General features: G+C 40.1%; 1 protein-coding gene across 3 annotated transcripts; it reads right to left on the reverse strand.

Annotated features, from left to right (window-relative positions):
- Positions 1 to 1,978: 1,978 nt before the first annotated feature.
- On the reverse strand, positions 1,979 to 27,478 carry stag2b (STAG2 cohesin complex component b). 3 transcript variants are annotated; one of them, XM_086223057.1, is made up of 34 exons: positions 27,281 to 27,478; positions 25,117 to 25,244; positions 24,815 to 24,896; positions 24,501 to 24,644; positions 24,281 to 24,377; positions 24,043 to 24,119; positions 23,657 to 23,861; positions 23,045 to 23,196; positions 21,107 to 21,180; positions 20,893 to 21,016; positions 19,636 to 19,734; positions 19,373 to 19,452; positions 19,080 to 19,187; positions 18,738 to 18,849; positions 16,839 to 16,956; positions 16,631 to 16,734; positions 15,711 to 15,803; positions 15,506 to 15,595; positions 15,158 to 15,361; positions 14,526 to 14,596; positions 14,319 to 14,406; positions 14,132 to 14,212; positions 13,946 to 14,038; positions 12,976 to 13,150; positions 12,554 to 12,693; positions 12,274 to 12,375; positions 12,003 to 12,151; positions 10,231 to 10,359; positions 9,765 to 9,991; positions 8,859 to 9,078; positions 7,794 to 7,901; positions 7,583 to 7,709; positions 4,943 to 5,020; positions 1,979 to 3,830 (listed from the first exon to the last, which is right to left on the reverse strand). In XM_086223057.1, exons 2-34 carry the CDS (start codon positions 25,158 to 25,160, stop codon positions 3,807 to 3,809), a joined length of 3,819 nt encoding a protein of 1,272 aa, XP_086079183.1. In that variant the 5' UTR covers positions 25,161 to 25,244; positions 27,281 to 27,478; the 3' UTR covers positions 1,979 to 3,806. The 3 variants fall into 3 exon arrangements, with proteins under 3 accessions (XP_086079183.1, XP_086079185.1, XP_086079184.1); XM_086223059.1 differs by having other exon boundaries at positions 27,414 to 27,453; XM_086223058.1 differs by lacking the exon at positions 27,281 to 27,478 and adding an exon at positions 26,920 to 27,187.
- Positions 27,479 to 27,620: the final 142 nt, after the last annotated feature.

Genomic DNA, 27,620 nt, shown 5'->3' on the forward strand with positions numbered 1-27,620 from the left:
ACCTTGACATCTCTGTTACGGCCCACAGAGCGTCTCCTCTTAATCCAGGAGGCGTTCTTTCACTTTTTTGGCTACCAGATATTTTATTGGATGCACAGTTCGGTGTTGATGGATCTGAAATGTCAGGGAGAAGTGTACACAGTTCGAATACTTCGGTCCAGTGTTCCTAGTCTGGAATTTGGTCCGCTTGTGTGTGCGTGTCCATGTGTCTAATTTGAAGCAGGTCCTGGTAAATGATTTTACAGTCCTCCCTCTGCCCCTCGAAGCCGAGGGGATTACAAGCAATGCTCTCATTAATGATTTATCCGTGGAATTAAAATCATCTGTGTTGATCTTCTTGCAGAGTACTGGAAAAAGTCTCCAAGTACAGCGGCTCTTCTGGGGGTTGCAATCAAAAGCATGAAAGGCTGCATTTAATGTACAACAAACATTTGAAATGGCCATTGAGATCCACTTATGAGTTTCCCCGATGAACTCTTTCCACGTATGTGTGAATCATGGGTCCCAGTCCTCCTTGACCCTCTTGAGGTCTTAACATGGGCTAAGCTGATAGGGCTGCAGAGGCCTTTAGGTTATCAGAAGTAAATAGAAGCCCTTCACAAACTCTGATTTAAACTCAGCAGCCCTGACCTCAGAAACCCAACTTAACCCAACTCAGCTCAAGCAGATATACTGCTGTGGGAACAAATTAGAGACCAAAGTAAAGGGAAAATTGTTTTGGCACAGTAGCATGAGACGAGGACATGAAACACCTCTTCAACTTTCAGAGAACTGGTTTGACAACAGCTAAACAATCAACCTCTGTCTCTCACTGCATGAACGCACGATGAGTGTGTTACGGACAGGGTCGATAGTTCAGAAGACAATTATGCAGCGCTGCCAGTGCAAGTACTTTCCTGTACAGCATTCTGAGAGCAGACATGTGACAGGCAGTGTGACGCAGTGATAGATGAGCCTCTGCTTGTGTCACACACTGCACATGAAGGGAACTCTAGCAGAGCCCATTCTAATTCATCGGCATTGATCTGAGCTCCGCCTTATTAATCATGCACTTAACACAGAACTCTGTTGCTTTCATCCTCTCTTCGGCTACGTCAGGTCCTCACTTTTATCATTACAACAACTATGGAACTCTTTGTCCACAGAGAACAAGACATTACTGGCTACAATGAGTCCTTTTGAAGGTCAGCACACATGGAAAGGCTGTTGCATTCAGTTAGAAATGTGTTCTCAAGAGTGCATGAGGATACATATTCATACTTGAAGAAAAAAAAAACGCTATGAGAGTGACATGTACGTTAGCAGCGCTTTAAGGAAAAAAAAAAGGCTGGGTCCGACTTGGACTGTACTGCCCCCCGGTGTCGTATATTGTAAGTGAATTATAGCGAACATGGTTCCTGAGTTTGCAACTTCTGGCATTATTATTTTAGTCCTGTGTCAAAGGCAATTGTCAGTTGTAATATTTTGTCTGGTAGCAGTCCAAGAGAAAACCTGACATTTAATTCTAGTTTTAATGGTTGAAAACATGCTATTAAATTGTTTTTTGAAGAAAACGTGACATAATGGCTGAAAATTAGACATTTTTGCTGAAAAATGTTATTTTTAGAGGAAAAAATTGATATTTAGTATAATGGAGGAAGATGTAATATTTCTGTCTTGTTTTAGTTGATTAAAATTGAACCAAAGTTTTATTTGTGATGAGCCTTTGTGTCCCTGTTTTTTTTGGGCAACTTACTTCAACGTAGTTTCTGATTAATATGCACATTCATTCCTAGTTTTGTTGGATAAAACAAATTAGATTTATTGTAATTTCAGTCTATTTGATGGCTAGTTTTGCCGATAGAACCTGAAACAGGGCAGCCTGACACGTTCGGTCGAGTCGACGTCTCCTCTTCTAAACTAAACCGCCTGGATCCCTCAGACTGGTGTTTGATTACATTTAGTGTGGTCAGTAAAAAGTTACCAGGAAGGATATGTGTTGATTTTTATTCAAAAGTTACTGTCTCCAGACAAGTACAAATCAGAAAACAGTGACTGAAAGAGGATGGGATAATAGACAACAACTTAGGGTGTAGGCAAGAGTGCAGAGAAGAAAATAAACACAGAAATGGCCAACAGGAAAGAAAAATGAAATTTTGTATATATACACATGATCTAATAAGAATTTATACCCATGTAGTGGTAAGTAACAAACAATAAACAGTACTTTTTCCTTAAAAGAATTTTCTTTTTACTTACATAAAATAATTAGGCAAAACACATATCGGCTGTTCATCTACATCATCACATTACACCTGACCACCTCATGTTTCATGTTCTACGAAGCCAATTATCCACCTTTTAACATGACTGATCCTCTGACATGGAAGATTACTGTGTGAGAAGGTGACCTTCAGAAGCATGTTTAAGGCTTGAGCATGGAATGACTACAAAATAAAAACCTCAGTAGACAAAACATTTCATTAAAACTTGTGTGTGACAAATATAGGTCAAAATCTAAGCTTTGTCTAGCTGCCACAGCTCTGCTGAATAACTCATGTTCAGTATTGTCCGAGTGACTACCTTTTCACGTTTAGCATTTGAAATCTTTGTATTGTGTGACAGGACTTTATGTTGAGAAAACCTTAAAGCTGAATTTCACAAGTCATTTCATTAGTTTTATCCAAACTAATTTACACGTAGGAAAAAAGGTAGAAACCCGAAGACATTATCAAGACAAAAAGAAAAAAAAAAGGAAAAATAAAACCATAAAAATACAAATTTAAAAATCTTCCTTGGTGCATGGATTTACATGCTTTCATTTTTTTTTTTTTTAGTTTACTTACACATTTCTCAAACTTTGTGAACGAAGGTTGAAAAGTTGAAAATAAGAAAACCAAAAAGCACATATATAAAAATCAGCACCGATTCATATAACTTTTATTTAAAATGTAGAGATACCCATTTCAACATTATGCTGCTGGATTGTAAGAGAGAAAAAAGAAGTGATTTTCTTGGACTGAACTGCTTCCTTCCCGAGCCCACACAGTGGCACCATGGGGATTCAAACTTTGCTCGTTCGGGGAAATATTTCTCTAGCAGATGGTGGTTAAGGAGTGGTCCGAATCTTGGGGTAAGCTCTAGGACTTACTGCTTAACAGTGTGGAGCGTTCAGTGGATTCGGGGAACCTTCACAGCATAAAGGGATCCTGACTGATTCTACGTGACATCTCACAATCTTAACCACCAGTGGTTATGAGGACCTCAAATCAGGCCCAACAACAGGGAAGAGAAACTTAGAGGAAGGGAAAAATAAAAAGTAGCACAGAAACATAAAGACCTCCATCCACTTGGCTAACACAGTACAGGCAAGCTACTACAGTCTGTTTATAAATTACTACTTCACACCTGGTAACTTACTACATTGGTAAAAAGGGTTAGACATAAACAAAAAATGTTTCTTAAGTTAAACACACCAATCCATCCCCATTAAAAAAAAAAAGAGGGAAACAAAAGCTATTATGGATTTTTCTTCAGACGTCTCATCTCTAATAGGTTTGGAAGTGGCCTGTTACACTATTTCTGAACAGGAAGAGCTTACCCAAGATTATAAAAGTAAATATTTGAAACAAAGTCCTCTCTGAGCAAGCAACACTGAGTGTGGGTTGTCATTGGTCCACGTGGAGTACAAGCCAGAACTTTTTTTTTTTTGTTGTTTTTCTTTGCTTTTTCTTACAGAAAACACATTTGTTTTCGCATCTAAAATTCTCTTTAAATACAAAGCGCCTCTTCTTTCATCCCAGCGTCAAAATCATCTGGACATTAGCTTAAAACATGGACACTCCAAGGACCTAAAAGAAAGAAAAACAGGGTTTATATTCATTAGCACATGACATGCTGAGACTGACAAAAACATGTACCTGTATGATTTAGGTTCAAAATTTAAAAAGTTGCTTTGTTGTTTTTTTTTTTAAAGGGGTTTTTGACAATACCAGTTTTTCTCAAAGTTCATAAAACTGTACAACAATGCAGACATTCAGGATTTGAAGCCAGAGCTGAATAACAGCCAAGGTCAAATTTCTTTTCTTGTACTGTCTGAGCTTGCACTTCTACTGCATTCTATTGAAGCTACATTCACAAAAGAGCTGTTTTCAGATAAACAATAGTCTGTATCAAGGTACGTCTATGTATTTCTGTGGGGTTTTTAAAAAAAAAAACAGGATTATCATGAAAAAAAAGTTATGCTCTATACCAGTTGGCTAGCGAGCTGCCATTCACCTCAATCACTTCAGATTGATGCAGAGTACAATTGAGAATCAATGAGTTGAGTAAACCACCTTCAAGTAAGAAGGTAGTGAGCCTTCATGTCACACAATCACCCATGACATAGTGGAGAGCCTGGATCAGAGGCAGACCGTGTGACCAGAGCATCTGAGTGTGCTGCACTCGTCTCTTTTCTCAAAGTATATTGAAGGGAACAGGACAGCAGGTATGCCACCAAGAGAAAACTATTTTCAACTTTGATATTTTTAGTGACAAATTATTCTTTAAGTAGACACAAAAAACCCTTTCACACATTCCCATTGCTGTGAGGAGACCTCAAGGCCCAGACTTAAGTGCTGACCCAAAGTTTTTTTTTTAAGGAGGGGATGTGTTGACAGAGGAATGTGAGGCTGGCTGGACACTGACATAAATAAAATCTGGCATGTTCACACCAACAAAAACAGTGGCTTTGTAGCCAACAAGGGAAGTTGCCTTTGGCCACAGTGTACGCCAGCTGGTCAGCTAAGCTTTACTTTGGTCATCAATCCAAAGTCACCTGCAGCTGCTCCATCTAAGCAATTTCCTGTTTATCTCCACAGCTCGACTGCTGTCTAGTGCAATCTGACAAGCTTTAAGACCATTTTTAATAAGCTCACCAGATGAGCCCAACGTTAGTAGTAAGAGAATAGTTGCTCCTTACTGATTCATCCATGATGGAGGCAGGGTCAAAGTAGTCCGGCTTCAGCTCAGATCGCTCACGACGATTCTTAGATGGTGGCTAGGAGAGACAGAGTGAGTATTATTCATTAGAGAAGATAAAATAAAACTTAAAGACATTTGAACCGGTTGATGTCTGCATTTGAAAAAAAAAAAAAAAAATCACTCATGGAATAAATCAAGTGACTTTGGAGAAACGAGGCACTTGCTCCAATTTTCTGGTTGATTCAACATGACATTTGGAGCCTCTCTCACAAGAGCAGCACTATTAGAAGCATCCAAAACAGACATATGTCTTGGATTAAATATATTTCTGGCTTTGTACACATCATACATGGTTTTGTGGTGTTGGTGTAATAAATGGCCAAATAAATTGGTCCTGATGCCTTGTTGTACCAACAGTTGCAAGGCACTGCCGACACAGTACATTTCATCATCTTTTACGAACTGAAAACCACATGAAACCTTTCAAAAGCTGCCAACAGTTCTGTTTGATCATCACAATTGTTTTCTTTGCTCATTTTGAAGTGGCGTTCAAAATCAATACAAGATGCTCCGCGTTAATTATTGCATACTTAATGAATCAGTCTTCTCTTGGACTATCTGACCAGAATCCCCAGGCAGGGTAAATGCAAAGCCAATAATTAAAAGATATTATAGCCTTAGACATGAAAAAGATATATATAATTTACTTAACTCTTGGTAAGCTTGAATGAAAATCCACTGATTTATAATTTTTGGGAAGCTGAGGTCAACGGAAAAGGAGGACAGGACTATTTTGTATTTTGTTAGAGACTCACGAATGCTGCTACCTCGACGAACTCTATCTCAAGTCTGATGGTACCAGAGATCTCTACTCGCTCAAGTCTTGGGATTCCTAACAAGCCTCCACCACTTGTTTTTTGTCAATGACATCCTTTATGAGAAACAATGTACCCCCATACCAAGCTATGTGATTTTGTATGTGATGCACAGAGTTTGAGTGTTTCTGGGGCCGTTTTGCTTGTGTCAGGCTTCAAGCTAAATATACATAGCTGGTACTTTCTGCAATATGGAGTCACAAAGAGGTAATTCAGAAGGGGAAAAAAAATCTTTGTGAGCTCAAAACACCTGTTTGTGACTACTTGAAATGCAAAAAAACTTTTGGGCTGAAGCATCATTTTGATATGTTCTGACACAAATGTGATTTCCTCTGTAATTCAGCTAGGCCTTCCTGAACTGCCTGTGTTGCTTGTAGCACTGGCATTGTTTTTCCAAACCAAAAACTCAAATTCAATGAAGTTACACTGACCCGCAATGTGTTCAGATATATTAAAGCATGTGAGCCTGTACATTTGTTATTGCTGAGGAGTTAAGTTTCCACTGCTGTTTACAAAGTCGACAAATGCACAGTGTAGAATCTGAAATATTTTCTCATGCCTCTTCTCAGATGTTTTGGTGCAGTGATGGTCTGCTCAGGCTGACTCAGTTCCCTATTGTCCTTAAACTTCATAGCAAAGCAAAAAATTAATTCAGTTTACTGACAGGTCAAAGTGGACTCAAAAGGTTGAACTAGGGGAAGTTCTAGAGTGCCCTCTGCTGGATAACAAGTCAAACTACTCTGAATGGTCATTAACTCATTAAGGGGTCATTTTGATCAGATTAATACAATTCCAATGTTTGTTCAAAAGAGGCTGTGGAAAACATGTCAGCTCATGCTGCTGAGAGGACGGTGTTGACTGGTACACAACTGCTCTAGGATGGTAAAATGCCTCCCTAAAGACTGGATTGGTTCTGCAATGCACTGGTTTCGACTCACCTGCTGGTTTCTGATCACTTGCACACTGACCAGAACCTTTAGTACTTCAGTACTACTTAGACTGCTCGGAGTGCAAATCACACTCTCTTTAGTCTAGTCTGGTTCTGAACCCTCTGCCATCATAACTCGCACATCAAACACCTTGCCAGCTTGGTTTTATCCTAGGCACTCAACAGCAGACTTTATTCTGTGTGTAGCTTCTTCTTCTATGAGATTTAATGGTGGTTGGCTTGCAAACCAGCTGAAGGATGCATTACCACCCCCAGCTGGCAGTGGAGAATAACGGTGCTGTGCTGCAGCGCGCTAGGGGCCAGAGACTCATGGGAAGTTGTGGACTTTTTTAATTTATACAATTTATTGATAAGTTTGAATATTATTTTATATTTGAATTTCCTATTATTTCATTTATTCAAATATGGAATTTGTTTGACAGCCCATTTTATGATTATGAAAAGAGTTTCCAAGTGTCCTTCCTGAATTGGCTACAATTTTAATAGTTTTTTAAAATATGAAATAATGCCCATTTAAAAGATTATAGATTCTTTTGGGGCAGTTTAAGGAGGCATCCATACGAGACATAGTAAAGACAGACTGACGATGAAGGAGACAATTGGAGGTGCAGCAAAGTATAAGAACACATAAATCAACCCTCCTCTCATATAAAATAGTTCAAATTTGGGAGTGTGTTTCAGTCACAATGTCAAGAGTCGAAATGGCAAAGACTTACTGTCTGGCCCAAAATGACTGATTGCACATCAATTAAAAAAATGGTTAGACGGTTTCTATATGTAAACTCCTACAACCTTAAGTGATCTATTGTCTCACCAGATCAATATCCATAGTATCGAAGTCCATGCCTTCATTGAGGTCATCCATCCGACCCTCAGACGACATCATTACATCCTCCACAATAGGTTCTTCGTCTTCCTCCATCAGCCCGGTGCTGCGACGTCTACATAAACAAATATGACACTGTTTAATTATACTTGGAGTTGGGTAAAAGACAGCTCTATGGACAGGTAAACCTTTGTCTTACATAGCATGCTGCAGATTGCTCCTGAGCTTGGCATAGTTCATGGCTCTTTCCTGCTGCTGACGTGCTTCTTCTTGCTGTCTCTGGGCCAGCATCCACGTCACCTGGGAACTAAAAGTACAAGTATTCATGTTTTTAATCCAAGTAGTTGGTGATTTAGCTTCATATACTAAAAGGATGGTGGTTACAACTCCACGAGCCACTGGCTGAGTGCCTAAGAAAAGTTGGGTTGGATAAAGAAACTAGTTCTTGTCAATGTTCCAGCAGGGCAAACACTTGGCCGGCTGGTAAAGACTCACTTTCTGATTGCCAACTCCCACCATTTTGAAAAACAAAACAAAACAAAAAAACCAACCTCCACTCAAACATCCCAATATAGAGTCGGAAGCAATGCCAACTGGGGGTGCTGGCCTTATGGTAACATAGCATGCGTCGCAGAAGGGGGTCAGGTAACCACCACAAATATCAATAGCATGGAAGAGGTGGTAGTCAAAGGAATCCATCCAAGTACACACACTATAGCACCTGCGCTTTCACTCTAATGATGTAACCAGAAGCACATTCATGGGCATTTCAGACATAGTTTCAGCCGCTTAAGTCTCTTATTTCACGAGTGGACAGAAAATGAGTATTCAAACCCAAGCACAACTGCTGGAAAATTCTTTTGTACTGAGATCATATGGCAATTTAAATCTGATTAGGAGCACTGTACAAAACAAAATATAATCGAGAGCGTAGTTACTCTGTCAAGTGCAAGCTTTTTGCTGCCATTTACCCTCAAAATTAATATCATGCAAATGGGAAATTTCATTGAACCATGTCCTAATGTGGGTTGGCTCCATTTCCAGTTCTCTGATATATTTTTCTCAGAGAACAAGCGCTCAGCTGACATGAAGTGTGGGCCTGGATCTGAGCCTAAACGCTTAAATGAAATCTTGAAATGGGAAGCATAATGATTAGACTTTCAAAATGGGTAATGTTGTACTCTCAAGTTCAAAGCATGATGCACTTTCCATTCAGCAGTCTAACACACCTAAACTTTAAAGTTAAATGCATTGGTTTGCATACTTGTAATCCATGGGTGTCTGGTGGTGCTGCGGCGTCTGTTGATGGTGTTGTGGGTGTTGGTGGGGCTGCTGCTGGTCGTGAGGGAGGGGGTACACTCCCATGTAGCTGTCATCACGAACCCTCTTAGGATCTCGCATGGCAGTGGAGGTGAGGTGTGGGGACGGCATCATGACTGGGGTCTGCATGCTCTGCTGCCACACCTCACTGCTGCTGCTCTCCTCTGAAAGAGAAGAGTTGCCATACTGTTCGACAAACACACTACAAATGAACATTTTACACTTTTTCAAGTGTCCAACTTTGCACCCCTGTTATCAAATTTTCTCCCAGCGCATCACTTTAATCATAACTGTGAAAAATTAATTATTGAGGTGAAGAACCCAACTCATGATATTAATTGCAATATACTGTCAGTTTTAGGCGAACCACCACTTTAATTTAATTTTAGTATAAATTAAAATGGAGGAAATTGGGAAATTGCAGCATGTAAAAGTCTAGAGACATGAACAAGTCACAGGCAACCACAAAGACACACAGCTTTGACAGATCCTGTGTGATTGGTAAGGGGCTTGACCCCACCCCCCCATCTGTTTAATCTTTTCAACCATCAGCTCGGCTGACTGAGCCAGGCTGGCTGGAACGCATCTGGGTTAATCTGGGCTCCAACTGTAACATCATGGCTTGTCATAATGCACTTAATTCTCCAAAAGACCTCTGCTCATGTGTTTGTAGATGGCGAGGAGACTTAAGTGACAGAAAAATGCTTGTGTCCAGTATCTGTTTTTACAATGTTGTTTCTTTATAACATATAAAAGAAATTTATCATCTTAAAAGCTGAGAAAAACACAGTTATTAAACGCACCATTAATCATTCAGTCATGATACTGTGAGTTCCCAATCATCTTATACCTTCAGGCAGCTTCCTTTTGGTTGCTGAAGTCCCAGCTGTTGCAGCAGGAGGCTTGGTCTTCTTGGAGCGAATGGAGGAGCCTCTGCTGGAGTAGCCACTCATCACAGACATGGTATCATCATCGCCACCAGCCTGTAGGGAATTCCTGTAGGAAATGAGCGGGAGCCAGCAGTCCTCCCGCTGCAACGCCATCTGGAAGGTCATGAAACGCTCCAGGTACATGTGGCTGCGGAGAAGCCAGAGGTCACACAGATGAAATGAACAATTTTATGCAGCCCAGTATACAAAGAAAAAAACAAAACAACAAAAAAAAACCACAACCCAAATGTGGCCTTTCCAACTGGAGGGCCAAAAACACCCTCATATATCAACCATACAGGAATCAGAAACACCAGTTGTCACAGCCACCTGTTGCACTAAGACACTGAGAAGACTGCACACCCTCAGCTCAGCAGAAAAACTTACACAGTCCTCTTGTCTTGTCTCATAAGCTTAGACGAGAACTCGCTGAGGATGTCCAAGAAAGCCAGGTTGAGGGGAGGACCTCCTTCTCCCTGGGGACTGGGTTCCTTAAATGCAAACTCAATACCATCCCTGAGATTTGCAGAGACAGAGGGAGAGAACAAGACTCTGTGAGTTGGGGTTTCATTGACATTAAACAAAGGACTGTTGATTCAAATAGTGCAGTGAAAAGTCTTCAGTATCATGACAACAGAAATTGTAGCCAAGTAAAGTGAAATTAAGAAAGTTGCAGGAAATATTTATACTAGAACTGGAGACTTCGCCATGAGGATGTATGTATCTTGGCATGCCTAACTGAAAGGATAGGCACAGAGGACCAGTATTAATTGTTACCACTACGTGATTGGGTCAATATTGAAGTACTGATTAGCTCTTTGACTGCTGTCGGTATTCATTGGGTGTCACATTAATTCAATCTGATGTAGCTGGCAACCGTCCCCAATGATCTCGAAGCTGCTGGATGAGGATGAGGAGGAGTACTTCTGAAAACTCTCTCATATCTTCTAACTCTCTCATAGCGATAGATTTAATTCTGAATTTACATAAAATCATAGCAGATTTGTGTGTTTGATAATGTCCCTATTAACCAAGAGTTTTAGCTGTTGCTTAAGCTAATAGTCAACATGTTGCATTATATAGCTGAGCTGTGTTTAGCTGCCATTTCATAATATTAGTTGTCCCAATGTCTTGTCAGAAACTTGAACCAACACAATGGCCAAGCGCAGCCATCTTGCCTCTCCTGCACCTGCAGAAGCTGCTTGATGGCTGCTATCATCATCTCTGCATGTCTGTTTTGCAAACAAGCATGTCTTTAACCAAATTCTACACTGTCCTCCATCTGTTACTTAACAAGTCGATAATGTTTTACTAGCACTACAGCACCAACAAAACGAAGGAAAAACATGATGTAAGACAAGTAGAGGAGCAAAATTCTTCCATTTGTTTTTTTAAATATTCAATTAAATTTTTAATAGTTGAAAACACCTCGACACTTCCCCAATAGTTTGTCAAAGGGAAATTTAATAGCCAGTGTCACACAGAAGTTGTACAAGGTATGACTGCGGAGTGTGCGTCAAAAACAAAATAACTTAAAATTTTTCATGCCAAGTCTTTACTTTCAGCACCAAACTATAAAGCGCAGTGACAATAAGAGTACTGATGTTGATAAGCAGTATAGTTATTGATATCAGTACAGATATAATCCAAACAATACCCATCCCTACATAACTGTAGCCATTTTTACATTACTTTTCCTGTTTTTTTTCTAAGCTACGCAGATTGACCAACGTGAAATTGGTGACAGTTTTCTAGTACATCATTTATTTTCATTCATTCTCCAGCCCTAGTTCACATACAGGACACACAGGTAATGTGTATAAAGTCTGCATGTATCAAAAGGACTGAAGAAAATAAACTTTGCTAATATAAATGCTAGCAATCGAGGTGAGTCTCTTTCTTCTCATTAATTAGTGTTTACCGCTGGTTTGTAAACCAGCTGAGAGATACAGTACTCAATCCAAGTAGATGGGAGTTGTTTAAATGTATGTGACAATTTGTAATCAAAAGCTGCCACGTAACGTGTACATTTGATACACCACCCACTCCTGAGAGGAAACATAGCAAGTAGTAATGTAACATTTTATTTCCAAGATTCAAATCCAAAAAACATAAGAAGAGTAAAAAAAAAAAGGAACAATAGTTGAATGAAACCTTACTTGTGTAGCATGGCTATGGCATCTCTGGTTTTGACTTGGTCAAGGCCAAAGGTGAGAGAAAACCGACGGGCCAACTCTTTGATTCCACAGAATGCTGAAGAGGAGCGATCAAACCCATGGCCCAGTTCAGACAGCATTTCATTGAAAAGCTAGCAGAAACAGAAGGGAATTATTAGCACTAACAAGTACAGTCTAACTCAAAACAGGGCCGAACTCATCAGAGGAGAGTCACTGAATGACTTCGGGAGTAGAAGAAACCATTAGCACTGACCTGCTGTAGACTGAGGATGAGGGTCTTGGCACAGTGAATCTTGTCGATTTGCCGAGTCTTACTCATGGTCTCCTTGATGATGTCACCATAATCATTGTAATACTGTTAAAAAAATAAATAAATAATGAAGAATTCTGTGCTGCTCCAGCATTAACTCCTGCATGTACAATCAATGACTTTCTTGTAAAGTGGTAATGATAAAAGCCAACTGGGTTGCTTAGATGACAAAATGTGTGCCTGAAACAAAGAGCAGAGTGACCATAAGAACATCCCAACTTACCCTCATGTACTGTTTGAAGATGTCCGCTCCGGTTTTCATTTCTACCACACAGTAGATGATTAGTTTACAGTAGGCAGCCAGGAGGTTTCTCCTTTTGTGCAGAGCTTCAATCTTCACTGCCTCATCATCCTGTTGCCCATCTAAACAGATTGAAAGAAAATAACAATTACTACCTCATCGTGTACCACATACCAAAAAAGAAAAAGAAAGGAATGATCCACCGAATCCAAGTTTTAATCAGGATCAGCACTGACAACTCCAGAACCTGCTGCAATATTGTATGTGCATCTTCCCAAAATGGTAAGAAAGCAGTTATGCAAGTTGCACAAAAAACAAACAAACAAAACTTTCCCTTATCGAAACAGACACATTCATGAATAGAAATTCATTGAACTTTGAGAACTGAACAATGGAATGTTTACCTGTGCTATTTGTGTCATCATCCTGGTCTATGAAGACATGGTTCAGGATGAAGGAGAGTAGTTCAGACTGCAGTGAATCCTCCGGAGAATAGACCAAAGGCTCCAGGTGTTCCCTGCTTCCTGACACCATCTGGTGGCTAAAGATGAGCAGGAGGTCACAAAGGATGGTGAATGCCTGCAGTGAAAAGAGAATTTTTTTTCAAAGGGTTAGAATACACTGAATCACTTCTATAAATATTACATAGAATGCCTTCAGGGTTGGTGAAAGACCTTTTTATCACATATACACAAGGAAAATATAAAGCTGATGCCCGTTTTCTTGTGACACAACACTCTAACCAGCACTTAAACCCTTTCCCCATGGAACACACCGCATCCAGGCAGGTTTTTTTTTCTAAAGTCGGGTAAACCAACTTTAAAAGGCTAATCCCAATTGTGAGTCAAGGGGGAGTTGCTTGTCTTTTTTTTTTAGTTTCCTTGCCACGTGGCGTTCAATGTCACAAACTGTGTTCGCAAGAAAAAGTGAAAGGTTTTTTTCAAACCGGCACCAGTGTAATATCTTGGTTTGTAAACAATCATTGGTAGCTGCAATAAAAGCAGCAAGTAGAACACAGGCAAAGTTCCTGTTGTATTTTTTTTCTCCCGTCCGTTTCCCAAAATCAGCACAGATTGAACAACATCAGCATTGTGTTCCCATTAATGTACTGCAACTGAAGTCAATAAATGCACTTGTCAACAACAGGGTCATTTGACCTGCAAGTGAATCCCAATCAAACTCCTTCCTATTGCAGTAAAAAACCAAGTGTTAAGGGGATTTCTTGGCCAGCAGCCAGCTTAAGTGTTTAAAAAAAAAACCAAACCACTAAGGCTGCACTAAGAATGGCAGCTAAACAACATCTTAAAACCTCAAAAAGAATCTTGTTAATTATCATTTCACATACTATTACTTCTTGGATTTCATGTGTGTCACCTGTTCTTTCACAGCTGTGTTCACATTGGTGAGGTACCGCTGACACATCATACAGAATGCCCTCATCTGCTTCCTCAGGGTGACCATGTCCTCCTGATGAACACAAAATCAAGGTTTTTAGAGCCACAACAACCCCTCAAAGCAGTGCAGTGAAGAGACAGTAAAGTTAGCTGAAGGAGACCTCACCTTCCTGGAGCTGCCTTCTGATAACTTGGCCAGGTGCCACAGGATCACATAGTGGGTACATTGCAATGAATGTATGACTATCTGCTCACACAGAAAAGGATAGCATGAACAGTTAATACTGATGTTAAATAGCATACAGAACACATTTTTGATTACTCTGTGTATACTTAATACAATATTTAATAACCTGCTCTGGCATGTCTCCGTTCTCAATGCCTGTGTTGAGCAGCTTGAAGTTGCTGGTAAAAAGATCCCACCCAGACAGATCATGTGCACTGTAAAATATTGAGCAAGGTTGAAGTCAAAACACCCACTTTATTATCGGTACATTATTTGACTGTTGAGAGAGGGACAGGAGTTATGAAGTGGATGACGGAATGCAATAATTTTGTACTTGTGAAAAGCTGTGATCCTCTTTAGAGTCGACAAAACCTGATAAGCATCATCTTCATCAGCATCTTCACCCTGGAAGAAAACATGTGGTTTAATTTGACAGATCAAGATGTTAACTCATCTTAAATGAAACTTTTTCCCACTCTACGATTTGACAAAGCATGTTGGTATCTTGATTTCAATTCAAATTCAGCAGTTTATCATGATGGACCATCAAAATCACAAGCAGGATTGTGATTACCCCAGCATACATTTCTTCTAAAGCAATGATGGCTGCCATGGATTGGGAAAAGAAAAAAACTTCAAAGACACTTGGTTAATTAAAAGGCTTACTGGTAGCAACTTAGCAAAACCCCACTGACAACATCCTCATAATGCCAGTCGAAGTCCGAGGTCTGATAAGTGTTGGCAAACAACGTTGTGGAACACACCATCTTTCCCAATCATAATGCACAGTCTCAAAGTTTAAATGCAGATTGAGAATCTCAAATTTATGCAAGTACATAGCCCATGAAAGTTTTGTACAAAAGCACATAATGGACAAACATGGTAAAATAGCAAGTGGTTCTAAAATGCAATGAGTATAATCCTGCATATTGACAAACGCTGGTGTGCGCCCACTGCAACTCTCACCTCTTGCAGAAAGTCTTCCAGTAGCCTGTTGAACTTGTCTACCAGCTCATCAAGCAGCTGGGAACGAGCAATGTCCACTCGATTAAAGATTGTGAACTCCTCGTTGCAGAGGGAATGGTAGGTCTTGGAGCACGCCTCCAAAACTTCAGTGTCTGTGTGCTTCTCAACAATCTCCCTGATTTGACGCAGCAGGGATTCCAGGTGCTTAAGTAGAAAGAAAATTACACTTGTTTTAAAATCCAGGGGGAACTACTTAATAACGCTGCTTGACTATGAGTATATCAATAAATCTGATTATAGCGAGAACAAATGCAAAACTACTTGTGCCAAATGGCAAACATCTTTTACCTTTTCCAGACGACCTGTGGTATAAATCTCCAGGTCAAAGAACTGAGGCAGCTGCAACAGGTTGGTAACCTTCTCTGCATCTACAGCATACTAGAGGACAAACATTCAACATAACTATCAATCGTGTATTCTCAACACACCTTAAACAAATGGCACCTTGATTAAAAAGAGTGCTTTTTCAAAACATACAGTAAAAATAACAAACCTTGGCCAGTAGAGGGGGCAAAGCCACTGCAAAGAGCTCTGTCATTCTGGTTCTGTCATCAAGCTGAGTCTTCTTTTCTTTAGCAGTCATCACCTGATGATAGTCAAGACACATACTTGTCTTCATTACTGGTTTACATGAATGCAAAAGGTCTACTGTTTGATAGGGGACGTATTTTAGGCTTAGCTCTTTGTTTATTTGTGACACTGACTGCTCTCATCATGTAATTACTTGGCACTGGTCGCTGTAATGAAGTAACATTGATAATGGCAGTTTCCCTCTTAAGTTGAGCCTCAGGGATTTGTTTTCTTTTTATTGTAGCTTCCATTTCATGACCTGGGGTCTCAAGTCAGTACAAGACTGAAAGTATAGGACACATCTCTTTATTGTTTTCTACAACCTGCAAACACATTTTGAACCAATAAATTTCTCTTTTATTCCACCCATAAATTTTCAAGACCGCATACTCTGAAAATCTGTTTACACGACAAATAAAAAGTGAAATGTCAAGATACACGACAATATTCAAATATCACAAATGAAAATCCATGAAGGATGATACAACTCAACTATGTATTTAAGTAAATCAATGTTAGCCCAGAAAATTGTTTGTTAATACAGACTCAACCACATATAGTTTAATATGCAGTTATTCTCTGATGCAAATTTCCATGACTTTCCAAATTTTTCTGCCTATTTTTCCAAAACCTTTCCACACCTGGAAACATTTCGAGGTTTTTCATGACTGTTTTTACCCTGCACCTATTATCAATATGTTTTTCATTTACTACTGGAGTGTATTTATGTTTACCATAATCATCATAGTGACAACACGAGGCCAGAGAGGCCCTAGAAATCATAACACTTAATTTCCCTTACATCAGTCTTAATCTTGTTCAAACTGAGTTCCCCAATCTTACCCTCTTGCCCGTGCCTCTTCCAACAGGTGGGTGGCATTCAGCAGCCTGGCGTACAGTGCACAGCATGATTTCAATCAAGGCTGTCTCTTGTCTGTCCGTAAGAGCTGAAAAGACCATAAAAAGAATTAAGGTTCATATTTTGATCACACTTGTGGCCCAAAACACAAGTTGCCAAGCAGCGTAGCCAGGAAAGGAATCGGTACCATACCTTCCTCTCCTGGCAATGGGTCGTCCAGCAGCAAGCTGATCATACATTCCCAGTCCTTCAGTAGCTCTGCACCACACTCCCACAGAGAGTCCACAAGATAGGCCGCATGCTCGTGGAGCTATTGCAGAGAGATGGTCAAAATGTGAGCTCATTTGACTGTTTTCAAACTGCCAATAAAGACTAATCATTAAATATTTACCATAACAGTAGTTTCCGAATGAAAATTATTCAACCCTGATTGTGGCAGTTATCTATTAAGCGCTAGTGCATACACACACACACACAAAAAAAAATCATGACATTTGACCAAAGACTCAAAGACCCCAATGACGATCAACAAAGTTGGACCGAGTTTTCCCTTGCCAGGATGAGGTTCATCAGGGCCCTCTTGGTGGCGAGCGCCTGGGGGCCAGGCCTGCACCCATGGGGCTTGGCCCTCCCCCTCCAAAGGGCTCACCACCAATGGGAGGGGCCAAATTTGTCAGGTGCTGCGTGGGATGGGTGAAAGTCGAGAGTGGAGACCTTGGCGGTCCAATCCTCGGCTGCAGAAGCTTGCTCTGGGCATGTGGACTATCACCTCTCTAGTGGGGAAGAAGTCTGAGCTGGTGCGTGAGGTTGAGAAGTTCCAGCTAGATATATTCAGACTCACCTCAATGCACGGCAAGGGCTCCATCACGGTCATATGTCTTTGACACTCGGGTGAAGAGAGGGACTGAGCTGTCAACCATAACCACCTAGTGGTGAATTGACTTTGATGGCGAGGGAGGATGCCGGCTAGACCCGGCAGGTCCTAATGCTATGTAAGGGTCTGCTAAGAGCTGGTTGACATAGCCAGGGAGAGGGAAGTCTGGGTTTCTCTGATTAGGCTGCTGCCCCTACGACCCGACCCGGATAAGCACAAGAAGATGGGTGGACATGTGACCAAATATCACCATGATATATTCAATTGTATTTATTTCAATTTTTTATAAATTTATGCATCTAATGCTGCTTGATTTTAGTGAAATTATAATCTCAATTATTTTGGTTAATATTCACAGCACACATCATTACAAATGATCACACACTGGCTTTGGATACATGCATTAAAATTTGGATTCCCTTAAACTTTTAATTATATTGCAATTTCAAAATAAAAAATATTTCTTGAAGTGATCACAAAAACAATTTTGTAATGCCTTGTGTTTGCTAACAAGGCATAGCAACAGCATCATCACAAAACCAATTTCTCTCGAATATCTTGTTTTATTGTAAGAGGCCAATGAAGTACTTGAAACTTAAATTTTAATCTAATGGCTCGTTATTTATTTTCAAGGGTCTCAAGCAGTCCATGTGCAGTACCTTGACAGTCCGCGAGGGAGCCATGGCCCACACACAGACAAATGCTGGACTATTAGGGCTTGTTTCCACTAGCTCACTTCAGCTCGGGTCAGGTCGGTATGGGTGCGTTTCCACTAGCAGCGTGGGTGGACTCACCAGCCGAGAGTTCCCAGGCGTAATTTGTGTGCGACACAACAACAACGGAGGACATGGAGGCAGTGTTATGCCCGTTGCTCGGTCAGTGGTTTTTGCTGAAACTAAAAGTAATGGACGATAGACAGGCAAGGCTTCAAGCGGTGAAACGGAACACCCAAGAAAAGTACAAAAGACTTTACCAAGCGATAGACCAGTATTCCATCGAGGCCAAGATGATACGAAGTAGACGACGTAAGCGGGTAAGTTACCCAATAAACACCCCCCTATGTGTTTATGTCACATTTTAGTCCCCGCTCGGTTTGCTTGGAACCCCAGCGGAGCAGGGACTAAAATGGTAACAGTTAGTACCATGTTGGGGCCAGTGGAAATGGCGCCAAACTGACCCCAGCTAAAGTGAGCCAGGGGAAACGAGCCTTTACATACCTCACTCTCCAGGAAGAAGAAGACAGTGGTCTTAATGAGGTTGGCATTGGGGCTTTGTCTGCCTCTCCTCTTGGGGGCACCTTCCTCCTCTGGTTCTCGCTGACTGAACAATCTTTACAAATATTTTAAAAATAGTTTTGTATCACCAAAAAAGCAAACAACACTTAAGAATCACAGGATTTTGGAGCCTACATTAAATCAATACTGATAAATCCCTATTCTTTTTCTTACCACAACCCCTGCCTTCTAAATTAATTGTCCTGGCTTCTATCCACAGCTCTGACTGATTACACTTATATTCAGTGATAAGTCCAGTTAATGTCTGTAAGTCAGTTAACTTACTTCTTAAAAAGGAATTCTCCAGCTGCAATGGCAACAGGCCTGTGAGCTGAGTACACCAAGTGATAGACACTCTCACAGTCCTCTGGGGTTAACACCTCATCCGTGCTACTGCAGAGATTTAACAAAAAACAAAAACAAAAAAAACACACACACACACGGTCAGTCAAGTTAAGTCAAGCTACTGAAAAGTTGCCAATAACACAAGATCATTTGCTTCCAATCTTAACAACTGTGAACGTGGGTTAGGTGGAAAACAAAAAGGATGATGGGGCATTGTTAAAATAGTTTCTTACTTCAAGACAAGAGTGAGTAATTTAATTGCTTGAACTGCAACGTCGTACTCCTTGTCAAGAGTCATAGACACAATCCGGTCCTAAGAAAAGAGAGAAAGATTTAAATAGTTGCTCAGCCAAAACAAACCATCTGATAATCACAACAAATTTTGTCAGTTAAATCAAAATGTCTTCATAGAGCATGAAGACTTGAGTTTATGATTTTACAAGAGAGGGAAGGAAATAAGTTGTTGCATTTAAGATGCCCAGTAGGTGGTGCTGACCTTGAAGCGGCTGGTGAAAAGTTCCAGCCTTGCATTGAGCTCCCTGTTGTAGTAAAGACCCTGCAGAGCTGTGAGACACTTCAGGCGTACTTCCCCTTGCTGGAAAAAAGGACCAGAAAACAGTTGTTTATCCAATGACTAACTATAAACAATTTCCATCCATATAAAGTAAATATATGTAACTGAGCAAAAAAAACAACAACCCCAAAACAGACAAAAAAACCCAACCCTCAAATGTCAATGTTTAATGGGATCAACGATGAAGATCTGAGTGTTGCTGAGGCTTTAAGCCTGTCAAACACTGCAGATTTCAATCACGTGTTTGCTGTGACACTTGATTTTTGCCATTTATACCACATGCCCGCCTAAAAACTAAAATTAATGTGTGCATGCTGAATTGCATCAACAGACCTCATAATAACAGAATGTTGTTCATACAATGGAGCTACATCAAAAATGACAAAGTGAACACAACGAATAAAAAACCCAGGGAGCTGAACATTAGGGGTGTGTCAATACGGTACATCACACTACATCACAGTACGTCCTTGTGTATCTTGTGGTACATTAATGATTACCGTTGAGCAAAATATCAATTTCTTTCTCTCTCAAATACCTATTTGGCAATTTAAATTTAGATTGCATGCCTACATTGAGCTAATTTTCACAAACTGTGTAGTTGTGCGTGTATGAAGGAAATTTATTCTACAACATAACCTTGAGACATAATTATCCCACAAAACCAAAAGCTCAATCCACTGAAAATCCTATAATGCAATCTGTTAATGTAAACAAGAAAGAAAAACAAACAAAAAACTAACATCAGGAACAATAACAACAACAAAAGGATTACCAAAGTAAAACTAATAATTACAATAGCTGCTATTTAAAATAACTTTTCAAAAGTTTTTTTGTGTGTAATGAACTATATTAATGCACTTTTTAAATATCGTTTCATTGCTGTTGTCAATTACTTCCAATTAGAAGGTGCAGTAAATATATACGTAATTCCTGTTGGTTTTGGAGGTATTAACCTCTTCCTAGTTACATGGATATGATATATTGTAGATGAATTGTCTTGCAATATATGAGTCCAAGAATTGTTTTATCGTGATACTATAGTTATCATAGGCAAACTAATGTGCCAACAAGACAAGATCAAATGACAGTTAAGTTCAAACCATCGATGGAGGAGCACAGATGAGGTTTTATTGAAATTTCGATAGAAAGAAGTAAACAAACCTCCCATGAACTCACCTTGTCATGCATTGTCCATCCCACATACTTCAGATAGCTGTCGTTGAGAAAAGCGTCACTGTAGAGTTTCATCCACACTCCAATCTCCTCTATACAGATGGCTCTGATTTCTGCTATTGAATCACTGTAAAAAAATATTTTTTTGTGAAAAGTGTCAACAATCATATCTGCATTATGTAGCATCATTACTAGTTATTAAAAGACGGTGCACTACCGATATCGATGAACAAAGACTCCTTTGAATATCGCATTCATCATGTTTTCAATCTCATCCTGATTTTCTTGGAGCTGAAATGAAGAACAGAAGGAAGAACAGAATTAAGTACATAACTACAAATTTTCTGACAAAAATAAAGTGTGAACACACCAGGGTGAGGTGACCAGGAGGCATTGTTAACATTGTAAGACATATGTGACAGCCAGCTATAGCATCAAGCTGTGGCATGACTGCACAGTGAGCTAACAGATGGATGCCTGGTGGGACCCGCTGGGATATAACCTAATTAGCTACAATGCTCGTTGAATAATATTCAGCAGTAATACAGTATCTGTGGGTCCACTCTCTGCAGATACATTGTACTGGTAGAAATGAAGTAGATGTCCAGTGACAAGCTGAAGTAATTCACATTTACGCTTATACACTCCATTCTGATTGGCAAGCCTCAAGAGCAAGGCAGTCATGCTCAGCGTGAACATAAGGGCCTTCAGTTGGGCCACTATTGACATGTTTGACTCCAATTTCAATTATAGTTCTTACTAGGGGATTACCAGTTCTGAAACAGTGCCTGGATGCCTGGTGCAAACATCCAAGTTTTCAAGTTACAGTTGTGTCTCTTCGAATTGCTACACCTCATTGGATCTTATTTTAGAATGCATCGAGTTTTTTTTAGTCAAGTCAAATTTATATTTTTTAATTGAACTGCAGCTAATGCCACAGCGCTGAATGGCATTCTATTAGAGAAAAAGACACGATTTTATATTATCTTTGTACACTCTGAGCAATGACTTTAAAAGCAATGAACTACAAAATTAAAATGTTTTGCATGGTTCAACTCCAAGGTAAACTAAATTCTGGCTATGACATAGTGAAAAAGACAGGCAGGTATGTTGTAACAGCGTTGTGTGTGCATGTAAATTAGCTGGTGAGAGCAAGAACACAAGATGCAGCCCATGGGATCGGTTAAAATCACATGTAAACCATGTCACTGTTCAAGGGCTGAATCCTCTGAAGGATGCAATTGAAGGGAGATTGCATCACAGCCGACACAACAAGGTTATCCCATGTCACTCAAGTTTCGAAGGCTCCTTCAAATACAGCCTTTGTTAGTTGAAGTTGAAACATCCATCTCGTGCACAGATCTGGTCACGGTAAGATTCTGTGATGACTGATGTGTGTCACTGAAACTTAAGCCTGAGACAGAAAATCTTCAGAAATGTGAAGATTTATTTTACAGTCTGAACTGCAGATGTGAATTAACACTGACTTGACTGAACTTGAGCAGCAGACTGTCCACAGAACCAGTATGGGTACCAAATTTCAATCAATATAAATACATTAAAATGACTGGATCAGCCATTAAAGTCTGTAAATTGAAATACCTTACAGCTTGGATATTTACCATAGATTAAATACCATTCACTACATCACTCTGTCAGTGACATCAAGCACATTGTTAATTTAATTAACAGCAGCAAGAAATTCTTGTAAAAGTACTATCACATTATTTTGTCAATAGACACAAGATAAAAGACAGGTGACTTCCTCTGTCCTGCCTTACACAAAGGCTGTCACTTGCATTCAGATTGTAAAGCCTCTTGATGCAAAATCTGGTGTGTGGTATCAGGCTTTATAAAAACATGATTGATTGATGGGAGGTATCAACTGGCAAACCTTTAATCAACACCTGACTGCCCTTGCTGAAGCTCTGTAATATACCGCAACACAACTTTGAGTATTAAGAGGCAAACTGGTACAGTGAGTTTCAAAGATTACACCATCTTAAGAATCTTTAACTCAAAAAAAAAAGAGAAAAAAAGAAGCAGATTATCTTAAATCAATTTGAATTATCCAAAACTGTATGTGCCTAAATGCAAATGCAGGCATTTGTTAGGGTCAAAACTGAAGAGTTAACAGCGGTGTTGCCACTCTTACCTCTTTACGTTTCTGCAGGAGCAGCTCCAGCCTGTCATTTGCCCTTTTGGCCACGATTTTATTCCTTTCTGCCTCGTACTGGCGCTGGGTGTTATCCATGTTGATGCTCAAGTTTAGAGCTACATTCACCAGGGCGGTCATCAGTTTCATGGCTGCAAAAACACCACCAACTCTTTATTGTGTTGGTTTATGCTTAATTGCTGACAACACTTATCACATTGGTGTTTTATGCCAATGTATGTACAATAAATGGAGGATACAAGCTAGTCAAATTCTATAAAATGAGATGACAATCAGTCCACTTTTAGATTACAATCAGTCCACTTTTAGCTGCGTCCAGCGCACCCTTGAAGGATGCAACTGAAAGGAGATTGCACTCAGTTAATGATCAATTATTGACAAAAGGTGGCATCTTTAACAGTTTTACACTAACTGACCTGCTCCTACCGGGCAGCAGCCAAAGTCAGCCCTAACATGAAACACGAATATGACTAAGACATGCTACAATTAAACATCAACAAGAGCTGAACTTGCCAACAATTTCAAGTTCATGATGACTGACACTGATGGTATTTGAAATCCCTCACATACGTCGCTCATACTTCATCTTACCTGCCAGTGTGGATGTGTGTCTGAAGGCTCGGACTTGGGAGTCGGATAGTCCGGTGAGAAGTGAGATGACTGTGTCCATCATGTACTCATCATAGATGATACTGTATTGACACTGGCGCACCAGCACCGAAATGAATTCACAAAAACTTGATTTGAACTTCTTCCATTGGGGCCCTGCTATGGTTAGAGGGTAGTCACCACTGTCCTAAGGCCACAGAGAAAAGAACATCAGTAAATATAAACAAATTATTTTTCTTCTTAGTTTACATTAAAATAAGATGAGCAAGACTTGTTGTTCTTTGTAAATTAGAGCATTTTAAATGTTTAACTGACACCAAACTCCAGAGTGACCATGATCGGGATTTTAGTGAGTAAAGTGGATTTACTTCATCAAATTCTTCTGTCATTCGTCGGATAATCTCAGAGTTCTGCATGTTGCGGAACATTTCTCCACTGACCACACCTGATAAAAAAACAAACACACAACAACAATTAAGACTTAATTTCATTAGTGACAAGTTAATAAATGGCTGACTACAGCAACCAAAGAAAAATGATGAGAAAAGATTTTCCTCTATAAAGGGAGAATCATGCAGCAGTGTTACCTAGAACAGACACACATACCTTTACATCCTGAGCACTGGATGAAGAAATTGATGAGATCAAGTAGCGCAACATCTCTGTCATGCTTGTAAGATTCAATCCAGTCATCCACAACAGACTACATGAACAAACAATAAAAATAAATAAGTCAATAAGACATAAGTATGGATGGCAGATCATTAGTTTGTACAACAAAAGATCCTTAACAGAGCAGAATTCTCAAACACATCACCAATCACACCTGCATTGCACTCCTGCCCAGCTTCACCACCTCAAAGAGCATCATGTTTTCCATGCCATTTTCCTGGTGGTGGCCATTTATCCGGCCTGCTCCCTTCCCTCCTTTGCCTTTCTCCCCCGCCGCCTTTTTCCCCTTCTTTCCACCCTGAGGGAAAATTTAGAGGATGTGAGGATCCACAACAGAAATTCAGAGAAGACAACATTTATATGCATGTCTAAAATATCTACAACTGAAAACTATGCAATGGTTTTAGCAGACCAGAATGCCCTGCTGTTGAGAGCTAAGTGAAGAAATGTCATCTGTAATTTACGTACCTTTCCTTTAGTAGAGTTTGCGCTCCTTCCATCTGGATCTTCAGAGAAATCTGTGTCTGAAGAAAATCGTGTATCTGTATCCCTGGTAGACAAAAAGAGATTTTTAGAGTGAAAATTCATGTCAACATCAAACTTATGAATTGTCAACTTCTTAAAATAATTGCCTAAGTCATTTTTGGACCTTTTTTTTTATTGCTTAAAACAACTACTTGCATTGTTTTGTGTTTTCTGAAAAACTTGAAAAAATGACTTTGGCAATTATTTTAAGAAGGTGACGAAATGTAGACTGAGCAAGCACTTACTGAGTGTAAGAGAACTCTGGTGGTATTTCTGGTGCTGCTATCATTTCTGTAACATCTTCTGGACAACTTCAACTTATGACTGGCTTTAGATCCTCAGAAAAAATAAAACAGGGGAGATTGCATGTGACCTAGAATGGAATACGGAAATTAGTGAATGAGAACTTTGCATTCATACCACATTTGAGCCTAATAAAAATAAATGGTGCAAAAGACAACATTGTATAAATGTTTGCACAAAGTACAACTTCTGTAGTAAGGTAATGTTTCTTTGATGCTGCTAAAAAAAAAAAAAGAGAGAAAAGTTTCACATGGTAACAGGGGGCGGACACAGATGCTCCTGTTGCACAAAGCCTTTATGTCATTGGCTCCCTCTCTTTCTCTGCTTCTTTTGGTTTACAGGCGTCATACAAGACAGACTGGAGTGTCTTCCTCAATGGCCAAATATGGCACTGCCCTATCCGTCCCATACATATCTCAACCAATCAAAAGGCAGTATCAACATCAACAAGGTTCTGCAGGGCCAGAGAAACTACTGCATGTTGGTTATATGTAAATTACAGTCAGGTAAATCAGAGGATGACGCGGAGGTAACGTCTGAAATACAGACGCATACTTTGACCTTAATTAAGAAACACGCATCATTTAAGCGGTAGAGGAGTCAACTAAACCACTGAGCGCATAACTCTGTGCAATCTTGATAACCTACTGACTCCGAGAATATCTGTCCAAGCTACTACAATAAACACATCACATAATCATTAAGAATACGGGAATTTACGGATACAAGTGGACTTCCAGGGAAAAAAACTCTTATATAAATCCAAAATAACGTGAGTCGGGGATCACTTCACAAAATACAGTGAATGTGGCCCGCAAACACCATATTAGGGTAATCCCACGCCATTTTAATTAATTACGTTGTGCAAAACTATCCATGCCATCAAAAATACTCAGGCAATGTGCATCAATGTCACAGTGGCCGTGTATATTGGGTAGTCGGCGAGTTAGTAGTAGTCAGCGAGTTAATGCTAGCTCTATTATTTACCAGCTAAAGCAGGGTTCTCTTTAATGTGTTTCATTTCTTGAAAACGAAAGGGAGACAGCATGACAAGACGACGGGATTATATGGGTGTTGACTGAAAAAGTGGCGCCAAATCGCTCACTGCATCTCACAAACTTGTTACTGCGAAACCAGACTAGATGATCTGAGATTAAAACCCAATTGTAAAGCTCAATAATAAGTGTTTCTTAGAGTCAACTACACCACATATTACCGGCTGCGCTCCCTCCAACAAAGCCGGCGCGGCTACGCTCTTCGTCGGCTCCTGTCAAAATTGACACCGGTGCGCTGCTTGTGCTAGCGCCGCTAGCAAACGATGGTTTTTGGCGTCTTTTCCTCGGCGTCAGCTTGTTGGAAATTGATAAGGTAAGCACGAGCTATTCAGCGATAGCACACAGCGATCAACCAAATAAGTGCGGCAACAATATTACATGTCTTGTCGGTAACGCTAAATTCCCGGAATAAGCGTGCGTTTTGCGAGTATTTACACTATCGTACTTGGTCTAAAATAACAAAACAACGTAAGCTCTACTTTGCTATCACGAGCTAGTATTAGCTTGTTCACAATAACGTTAGTCACTACTGTATAAAATGTCAACTCAAAACCTATACCTACACACTAGTCCGGTCCAGTACCCATTCAAATACGCAACGAGTTCCCGATAAAAGACAGATGCTGAAATTAACGAAACGAGAAGACCTCAAACTGGTTAGCTAAGCTAAAAGCTAATTGCTAACGCTACCTAAAAAAACATCACGTCCTTGCGTCCTCCATCTTGCCTCGGGAGTTGCAATACCGTATTGCATAAGCAACAAACACTTTGTTTACAAATGTATAAAGTATAATTAAGTCACTTGAGACAATAAAACACCTCCTTATGTTTCGAACTAGATATTTTGTGCAACTGTGCTTAAAATCCAGTTCGTTAGTTGCTAACAACCGAAGTAACGCTAGCCATCTATCGCGAGCTATCGAGGCGACTAGGTTCAGGCAGACATCCGCGCTCTGGACTCATATAGAGCTAGCATGGCTAGCGAGACGGCTAGCAAAATACAAATCAACTAACTTCCAGATAGCTCTCCGCCATTTTACAGCTAACTTACCTTGTTGAGAAATGTAGTCCCACTAGAGTCGTAACTTTTACTATTCTTATTCAGCTTCCGTCTGAATCCCACTACAAATCTGTAAAAAGAGTTTAAAAGTCGCGGTCAGAGGCGGTTTCGGACGTTCTCTCACCCCGCTTGCTCCGTAGTTCGGTTTGTTGTTTCGACGACCTGGGAGGAGGATATCCTGGTGCAGAGCTACCACCTAGCGGCCACATTACCGGTGTAACACTCATTCCCAGTGGAGGCGCTGACACCTAGTGGCAATTCACGAGTACCGCATCTTTACGTTTGTCGTGCTGTGGTTTTGCAGCCTTGAGGAAACGCTCGGAGCTGCAAA

This window comes from Aulostomus chinensis, chromosome 13, assembly GCF_037954235.1.
Source record: "Aulostomus chinensis isolate RoL2024-O1b breed Wild chromosome 13, RoL_Achi_v1.0, whole genome shotgun sequence".
Classification (NCBI taxonomy): domain Eukaryota; kingdom Metazoa; phylum Chordata; class Actinopteri; order Syngnathiformes; family Aulostomidae; genus Aulostomus; species Aulostomus chinensis.